Below are 9,858 nucleotides of genomic sequence, written 5' to 3' on the forward strand. Positions count from 1 at the left end.
AGGTGGAGGCAGGAAGACCATAAATTCAATCTCAGCCTGGAATACATAGGGAGACCCTGTCTCAAAAAAATTCTTATCCTACAATGCCATTGCAGTGTCATAAATTTCTTCTTTGTTCTCTTCCCAAATCTTGTCTCTTCAGTTGTAACTTCTCACTACTGTCTGGGAATAGTAATAGGAATATTTCCTAAATAATTGTTCCGGGTCAAGTCCTGTATTATGTGCTTTATCAGCATTATCTCCTTAGATTCTTATGAGTGAAGTGACATCATTCTTCCCATTCTGCAAAAGCTTGCAAAGAATAAAAATTTTGTCCTAGAGCACACGGGTACTAAGGAGGCAGGGTCCATTTACAATCCTATGACTCAAAATGAGTCACATTTTGGAAACTTTCCATTAAGGGAGAATTTTTCTCTTTTCTTCATGTGAATTTTAGGAGAAATCAGACTTTCTGAAAATTTTAGTAATAAGTCAAGATGTGAATAAATTTGACAAAAGTATGAGTCACCAAATCTGACATGTGATACTTGGTTAATTGTAAAATATATTTTTAGATAAAAAGTATGAAAAACTACATGATATAATATAATCTGCTAAATCCATGATAATAAAAGAAAAACTCTTAAAGAAGATTAAAATAAAACCATAACATATGAAATGTAGAGACTCACAGCAGTTTAATTGTAAAAGTACTGAGAATTCTGAATAGAAATTACTATTTAATAACCAGGAATTGTACAAGCCAGCTTTCTTTGAGCTGCATGTTGTGTTCACTCAAGTAGAAATTATGCAAAGACATATAATATCTTTAAGTCTGCTTTTTTATAAATTATATATTTAAAGATACCACTCAATAATTTAGTCTTTATTATTCTTTTTATAAATTTAGTTTCACACATTAAAAGTAATTTCTTTATATTTGCTCAATTCTATTTTACTAGGATAGTCATGATCTACCCAGTACATTATGATAATAATTTGGTACTTTGGTCTATCACAAAAGCTAAAGAAATCTACCATTTGATGCAGAAGATTGAGGAGAAAGTGGGGTTTTTTTTGGAAAAAATGTAAATGCTCTCCTTGCTTATTGAAAATGATGTGAGTGGTTCAGAAGTTATAATTTCAGTATGTCAGTCTACTGTGTGAGTCAGGAAACCTATTAATAAAATCAGTTCACATGAGTTCCCAAAAACTATAAAATTGAAGGGATAAAAGCATGAACTCATTCCTTTTATTTGTATTTCCAAATCTCTAATCAATATCTCCTTTTCTATGTCAGAGACATCTCTCCAGTTCAAAACCAATATTTATGCTCTTTACCATTTTTCCTAATTCTTTCAGGATCTTACACTTTCAATTATTTAATTTTCCATTCTTTCTTTAAACGAGTCATTACTAGTTTTCTAGAAATACATGCAAATGTTCTCAATATTTAAAACAAAAACAAACAAAAGGACAAAAACTTAACTTCAACTGGTTTTTCTCTCTAATTTCTCAGCTTTATCTCACCATCCTCTGTTTGCATTTCTTTCCATTGACACATATTTCTTCATCCCTGGCTCCATGTCTTACACCCAGGTACTCAACTAAAACAGCACTATGGAAGTCTCAAGGACTTTAAAATGTACAATTCATGATCCTTCTCAGGACTCACATTCATTAGACTCTGCAGCATTTGATAAAGTTGACCAGGTGTTGACCAGTCATGAATTATTAGAAATTCTTTCAGAAACTAAATTCAAACCACTTTGACATAAAAAGGAAATTATTGCCTTATATGAGAAATAAATGTAAGGGCGTTATTTTATTTTTAGATGATTAACTATGGGTACACACTCCATTTCTCCTTGCAAACTCAGCGTCTTTGTTCTCTTATATTATCAACAGACTCTTCTAATGAGGTTGGGCAAGCACAAGAAGCACCGTATTTTTTTCCTCCCAACCCAATGGAAAAGATACATATTTTTTATCATTGAATATATATCTCAGTTCTAAAAAATGTTATCTAATTGTCTTTGGTAAAATCTCATCTTCTTTCCTGGGCTCTGTTTGCTAGGGGAATGGGGGGCAACTAATGATTGGTCCTACCTAGGTGACATGGGGTCACCTGGCCTTGAGGTGTAGCACTATAATTATCAGCCTCTCCAGAACTGATAGGGAACACTTTACTAAAGGAAGAGGGGGAGTTTATCAAAGGAAGAGCTATAGAATAAAGTGCTAGACAGAGAAAAAGATAATCAACTCTTTGTGGTACTAGGTGCCTTTCATACTTCATTGACATCTTTCCTATCTGTTTGGGGAAAGGCAAAGCAGATGACAGCAGAAATTATGTACTGGAAACAGTCAACTATCCAGTTTTCTGGAATGCAGTTTATATAGAAGAGTTGTGGGAATCAAAATGGAGAATCACAAAGATTAAAATATGAAATTCAGACTTTAGTCTAGAGGCTAAGATATTGGAGGATAGGATGGTGAAATATGAAAGTTGTGCCTTAGAAAGGTAATTTGAAAATGGCAGGGGGAAAAGATGACAGCAAGGATATCAGTTAGACAATTTTGAAAATTTCCAGAAATGATTATTTTAAAAATAGGAAGTCTGACAAAGAAGTCAGGGAGGTTATAAGTAGAATCATCTCTTTTACCTGATAGAAAAATGTAGGACATTCCACTCAACACCAAAATGAGTACCAATAGGGAGATACTTACCCTTGTGTTAGGAGTTTAGTTAATCCAAACATTACTTCCTCACCCTCTTCCCCCACAAATTAGTATAATTTTGGCCTAGTGTTAAAGTCTGAACACAGAAATCATTAGTTTATTGAATGGCTTTCTTTAAATTTTCTCCTTCAATGTCTAATGATTACATTACCACATTGTTTTGGACAGCAGCTAAGCTTCCATATACATGACTTCTATTTCCCAATCATAATGACACATGAGATAGCTATTACCACTTTCATTTTAAAGCAGGAGAACTGAGTCTCAGTAGGGTTTTTAAAAGCTGCCTAAGGTTCTATAATCAGCATATGGTAGAGCTGGGATCCAATGCTATTCTTTCCAACATCAAATTCGAGATCTTGGCTGCAGCTTTTTGCTCCCAAGTTTCACTGGTTTCTTGTCCTTATTTTGGTATTGACTGAGCTCTAGGCCAGAGAGGACCAATAGACCTCCTAGATGTGAGCAGATACCTTCAAGATGACCCAAAATGAGCTTACAAGGAATCTAGGAACAGTGAGAAAAGAAATAAATAATAGAGAAAGATGAAGAATTTAATTCTTTCCTAGCTGCCAGTCATGTAAGTAGACACAGTTATCTTTATACTTCTGAATCTTAAAAATATAGGGAAAATGTGGCTTTTTGTGGGTTACCCTAAATGACCAATTACTAAGCACATGTAAAGTAAACCTTGTAATTTGATAAATTCCTTCCAATTATGCTTGTTCTCTTTAAAGAAATTGGACTATTTTTATTCCAATTGTCAGTAAAAACAACACAGGTCAAGAACTACTGAGGTAAAGGTAGACATAGGAGCAGGTGAGAGTCAACCTAAAATTATCATGTACATTTTGCCTATAAGAAGGAAATAAAAATTAAGGAAAAGTTTCATCTAAACATTTTTCTTAACTCTTGAGTAACTGTTGATTTTTGTTCTGACATCCTAACTGATAAATGAAAACAAATCGCCTGTTTTTCATAGGCTATAGAAATGTCTTTGAAGTCATGAAAGCTAAAGAACAGGCTAACAATGAAAAATTAATATACCTTTATTTTTAGGTACCTACTGAAACACAGATGTGCTATGCCTCACTTAACCACAGCTTCACAGGAAAGCACAGGAAGCAGAATGCCCACTCGTCAGACAGAAATAGACATGAGCAATTACCTGAAACAGATGCCAGTGCTTCTAAGACTAATTTGGTAGAGAGTTTCTCACCAGAAAGCCAGAGTATAGAAGAAAATATTCATGATGATCCCGTCAGACTATTTGGATTGATTCGTGCTAAGAGAGAACCTGAAAATGAACTGGACTATAATCTAATTCAAAAATAGTGGTCTTATTGGAGATTGTTGTTAAGAAAATGAGCTCCTCAAATGGCACAGCAGGGTGATGACCTGATTATTTGTTGATGGGATGGTAGCTTGTCTCTTATTCAGAGATTACATTTATACATACTAAAGGTAATGCCATCAAAATTGGTGACATGAATTCACCTAAAAATTACTAAGTAGTAAATGTAAAATCAAATCCAGTTTGCAAATCAAGTTGATAACAAGCTCAAAACTTCACAATACCTAATAAAGAAATAAACAAAAAAATTTAAATGCTTATATGTTTTGGAACTTGTTGAACAAAAAATAAAAGACAATGGTTTTAAAATGAAGGAATAAACAAACACCTTTCCTCTTCACACCAATGTGAAAAACCCTATAATTAGAAGACATTTCTGGTTGAAAGGTATAGAGAATATTAAAAAATATTACTAAAGCAACTGCGATAATCTTAAGAGGCAGTTTTTCCAAGTGGAAATAGCTTCATTAGCTTAAAAATTACTGTAAAATTAATGTGTGTTCCTTACAATGATAAAAAAATAGAAATTCTACCCAGAATTAATCATGATAAGTAGCCCTCTCTATGCATTCTTGTGCATATTTTAAGAAGTATACCCATGTACACATATCAGTTGTTTTTTTTCTCTTTTTTAAACAAAAAGGGTTATTCTATATGTATTATTTAAATTTTCTTCATTAATCAATATACTGTAGATTTAGTTCCACTATTATATTTAACTATATCAAAATACAGTTATATTTTTGAGGTGAGGGGGATTGAACCCAGGGCTTCAAGTATGCAATCAAGGGCTGTATCAGTGGGCTACATTCTCAACTCTGTATCATGATTTTAATTTCTATAATTGCATCCTATTGATGACTAAACAGAATTTATTTAAATAATTTTGAGGGCTACTTAGATTATTTCCAACTTTTTTTTTTTGCTTTTACAGATAATATAGTCATGGAATGCTTCCCTATACATATCTGGGTACTTGTCTTATTTCTTATTTAGATTAAATGCCTAGAAAAGGAATTACTATATTAAAAGATACTCATATTGTAAGTCTCCATAGGGTGGATTTCTGAAAGATCAGAAGTTGGGGAAAGAGAAACAGAAATTAGATTTTGAAAAATGCTTCTAAGTTGTCCTGCAAATCAATATTCCAAAAAACGCTTCTGTTTTCTTTCTGCATTGAGAAAGGGGGCTTGACCAGAGCTTATGATAAAACATCTTTAACTCATCACAGTCTACATTCAAATGGTATGTTACTTTGGTATAAGAACTTTAAAACAGTGTACTATTTCTTCCTTTCTAGCCATGTGCTATGTGTTTTATATAGTCTACTTATTTTTGTTATTTTTCCTTTAAATGATGAATTATTAAAAGATTAAAATAATAACAAAAAGTGTCTTCATGTGTATTCATGAAACTAGAATTTCTAGAAATCTCCAGTGTTTTGTGTAGATCCAGGTTTTTGTCTAGAATAATCTTTCAGCTTAAGGGCTTCTTTATCTGTTGGGCTTTTTTTTTTTTTTTTGCAGTTCAGATCAACTGGTCATCAAATCCCTCAGCTTTTGTGTATCAGACAAAGTCTTTAGTTATTTTCATTTTTGAAAGATATTTCCGCTGGTTAAAAACAGTCATGGTTGAGTTGAAAATGTTTCTTCCAGTAATTTAAAGATAGTGCTCCATTGTCTTCTGACTTGCATTGTTTCTGATGAAAACTTTATTATCATACTTGTCTCTGCCCCTCTGTGAGTTATGGATTATTTTTCCCTGTTTTAAGATTTTCCTTATCACTGGTTTTAATTTGATTTTAATGTGCTTCATATCTTTTTTCACGACATATGTTAGGAATTTGATGAGTGTCTTGGATCTGTGCATTTATAATTTTCATCAAACTTGGAAAAAATAACCAACATTTCTTTAAATATTCTTCTGTACCCTTTGCCCTTTTCATGTTATTTAAATATTTGTAAGCTATCACACATTTCATTGACCTGTTTTTTTATTTGTCTTTTTTTTCTTTTCTTTTTTATCTCAAGGATTGTTTCTCTTACTGTATCTTCAGTGGTTTTTCACTTACTATATTTTCACTGATATTTTTTTTTCTTTTAATATGTCTAATTTGTCATAATCTCAGATGAGGTGCTTGTTATCTCAGATAACTTAGTTTGTATCTTTATAAATTCAATTTAGGTCTTTTCTCCCCCACCTTTCACATCTCTGTCAAACATGCTTAATTCTTCCTCTGACTTCTTGAACATACAAAATACAGTTAATAACAACTGTTTTAGTATTTTTGTCAAATTTTTTATATAAATTCTCTCATTTATGTCTTTCTTTCAACTGATTTCTTTTTTCCACTATGAATAGTATTTTTTTGCTCCTTTAAAAGCCAATAACTTTTTATTAGGTAGAATGCATTATATTTTACTTTGCTTGGTGGTGGCTTTTTTTTAAGTATTATTTGACCTTTGTCCTATGAAGTGTTCATTTCTTTGGATACGATTTGATCTTTTAGAGTCTTTCTTTCACTTTGCTAGGTAGTACCAAAACAGCTTTAAACCTTCTTAAATTTAGCGTAATACTCTGGCAAGACGTGTTCTAGCACTTAGTATTAATGCTAATTTATTGCAAGGTTTTGCGCTCTTTTGAAAACAGACATTATTCCTAGCCTATTGTGCAGTGTGAATACTATTTCTCTGCTGTTTTCAGGTGGACCCTACCCCAACTTTGGGCAGTTTCCTCTCTTGCATGTAAGGTCAGTACTTAACTGAGTACTTGCAGGGATCACTTCTGGATCTCCAGAGATTTCTTTCTCTCCTTGACCTATAACTCCATTTCCTTAGTTCAGGAAACCATTGTATTATATCTAGGCTCCCTTTACCTGTGCCACATAGGAAAACTTTCTCCAGATAGTAAGGTAGGGCACTAGAAGTGTTCGTCTCGTTTATTTCCCATCTTTCAGCGAGCATTATCCTTTATTACATTATGCTCAATGTCTTGAGTTCCATTGTTTCATATATTTTGTCTAGATTTTAATTGTTTTATCTAGAGAGTATATCCAAATGGGAGAGTTCAAGGTATTATTTCATCTTGTCCAGAAGCAGAGGTCCATGGCACTCATATCACTTTATTACATTACAATTCTGCAATGTATTTTCAGTTTAATTTAGTGTAATTCCATAAATTAACCAATATTCTTTGAAATGTTAATAAGTTATGAATTACTTATCATCATGTGATGACTAAAGGAATATATATATATATATATATATATATATATATATATATATATATATCACCTGTGGCAGTTCTCAGGGCTTATATTCCAGAAGGAGTATCATAAGCTTTCCTCTGAAATGTACAGAAGGAAATAAACAAAAAAAATGTATAGCTAAAAAACAGATTAAATACAAAATCTTGAGCTTTTTGCTGAGAATGTCTTAAAGTCTCTAAAACTCAATTAAAATCTCAAGAATAGGAACTGCAACTTATTTTCCTTTGGTACTGAAGAGCTATTTCTAGTAGAGTAAAGACAGGGTGGCTAGTTTGGACATATGTTCTAAATTTCTCTCTGAGGTTTGGTGTTCATTTGGTTAACAAGAGAGGGAATTTATATTAAGACAGAGAAAAACCCAGAAAATAAAAAAATTTAGGGAAGGGATAAAGACAGAATGTAAATTCAGCAGAGGTGTACTCCTAAGAGCTGTTTGTCATTGGTTTAATCTCTTCTGAGAGAAACTACCCCACCTAGTCATAGCTCCTACTGTGCAGACTGATGAGTGAAGACATGAATCAAGACTGTGGATCTGTCATTTGAGTGAATCTATACACAATAGACTGGACTATGATTTGCTTGGGCAAAGTCATTAATCTTATTTTATAAGATAGAATTCAAAACACAATTACAGGGGGCTGGTGGATGGCTTGGGCAGTAAGAGCACCTGCCTAGCAAGCATGAGGCACTGAGTTCAAACACCAGTGCTGCCAAAAAAAAGAGAGAGAAGATACAATTACAAGGGACAGAAACAAAGAATCAACACAGACAGTGAAGAATGGAATCATGACTCTATAACTAATCACACTGTTAAGATAACAATAATAACAACAACTAGTATTTATTAATAACTTGCTACGTGCAAGATACTACAGTGAGTGCTTACCTGCATACCTAATTTAGTCACATATCACCATAAAAGATAGACATTATTATAATAGTAATCTTATAGATGAAGAAACCAAGACTGATAAAGATCAACTTACCTAATATACAAACATTAGGGTTTGGTAGACTTGAGATGCAGTAGCATTTTTCCATAGACTGAAACTGCTCCGTAACACTCAGAATTTTCTTAGAAATTTAAAATAAATGAGTCTTTGGTAAGATAAATATTAAAATTTCTAACCAATGCATAAAATTGTGTTCTTTCCATCAAAATTTAGACTATCTTGTATAATAGTGAAAACTAAATTCATAAAGATATTAATTACTATAGTCACAAGTTCTGATAAAATCCAATTGAAAGGATAAAATTATACTTATGAAGATCATTAGGCTGATTGTGGTGGCTCATACCTTCAATTTCTGCACTTGGAAGCATGAGTAAGATTGTGAGTTCAAGGCCAGCCTGGACTGAGAAGACAAACCGTTTTGGAAAAAAAAAATGACTTACAGGAAAATATTTGGTAAGACATTTACAGACATTTAAAATAAATACTGAACTGTTTTCAAAAGCCCACAATTAATTAGTCCCTTGGCTATTACTACTTCATCCACTTTCTAAATCTTACTATCAAATTACAGAGGACAGTATCATTTACTGGGTGTAATTTACTGGGTATTTAATTACCAAGTCACTATCACTAATTCACTTAACCTCAGCAGGCTGTGGAAGACAAGGTTCCAGCAAAGATGTAAATAACCTGGACTACAAAGTTCAATTCTAACTACAGATTAGAGAAAAGGAATGGAGAAGTGAAATAGTCAGATTTTAGCTGAAAAGAAGGGACTACAGCTTCATGGAGGGTCTTAGGAAAGCACAGAAATTGTTCTCTTCATGTTTCCTGCTTTCTGAGTTTCTGAACCTTTGCCACTCTTGTGACAATAAAACATTCTTCATTTGCAAAATGAAAATGTGGAAGATTAATGCTGTATGTGCCTTCTTTCACTGCTCTTAAGTAAAATTCTATTCATGTGTTATTCCATTTCTACAAATAAAAATGAAATCTTGGACCTGCTTTTCATTTTTTATGCTTAGTACTGGAGCATGGCCATAAGCAAAATGAAAGTCTTCACAATTAACAAAAGGAGTCTAAAAGAGATAAAGAGATGTCTCCAGTCTCCTGAAGTTACAAGATAGAGTTTTCTGCATCATAAAACAAATTCAAATAGTCTGATTTGATAAAGTATTAAATTGAGAACGCTCACAAGAATATCAGTTTTGTTTCCTGTGCAACAAGAAGCTCTGTGTGAATATTCTTAACAGTTACAGCTTGTTCTGTTCTCTCTGCTGGTAGAAATTTGTCCTTGGAAGTGTCACTGGAAGAAAAGATTTTTCTAAGACTTTGAAGACTTAAAGATTTTTGCCATTCCCTCAGATAATAACCAAGGGAAATCTGTAATTCCAGTTAGTTGTCTTTCCTGACCTGGCATTACTATTGTAATTGACACCTCAATGTTTTTAAACAATGAAAATACTTGTAATATTAGGTCTTATCAGAAAAGACTTACTGGAACGTTTATTTCCTTTTCTCAGAGGCATGAAGGAAAAAGTTAAAGCTTATGACTGCAACTTTTC

At 32.8% G+C, this 9,858-nt stretch overlaps 1 protein-coding gene across 2 annotated transcripts in view; it reads left to right on the forward strand.

Annotated features, from left to right (window-relative positions):
* The window catches only part of Trat1 (T cell receptor associated transmembrane adaptor 1), a 40,248-nt gene extending 34,733 nt beyond the window's left edge, over nucleotides 1-5,515 (forward strand). For both annotated transcript variants that reach the window (XM_074073067.1, XM_020177631.2), the window contains one exon: nucleotides 3,775-5,515. In XM_074073067.1, the coding sequence (XP_073929168.1) occupies nucleotides 3,775-4,050 (276 nt within the window). In that variant the 3' untranslated portion in view covers nucleotides 4,051-5,515. The remainder of the gene's footprint in view (nucleotides 1-3,774) is intronic.
* Nucleotides 5,516-9,858: the final 4,343 nt, after the last annotated feature.

Source organism: Castor canadensis, chromosome 5, assembly GCF_047511655.1.
Source record: "Castor canadensis chromosome 5, mCasCan1.hap1v2, whole genome shotgun sequence".
Taxonomy (NCBI): Eukaryota; Metazoa; Chordata; class Mammalia; order Rodentia; family Castoridae; genus Castor; species Castor canadensis.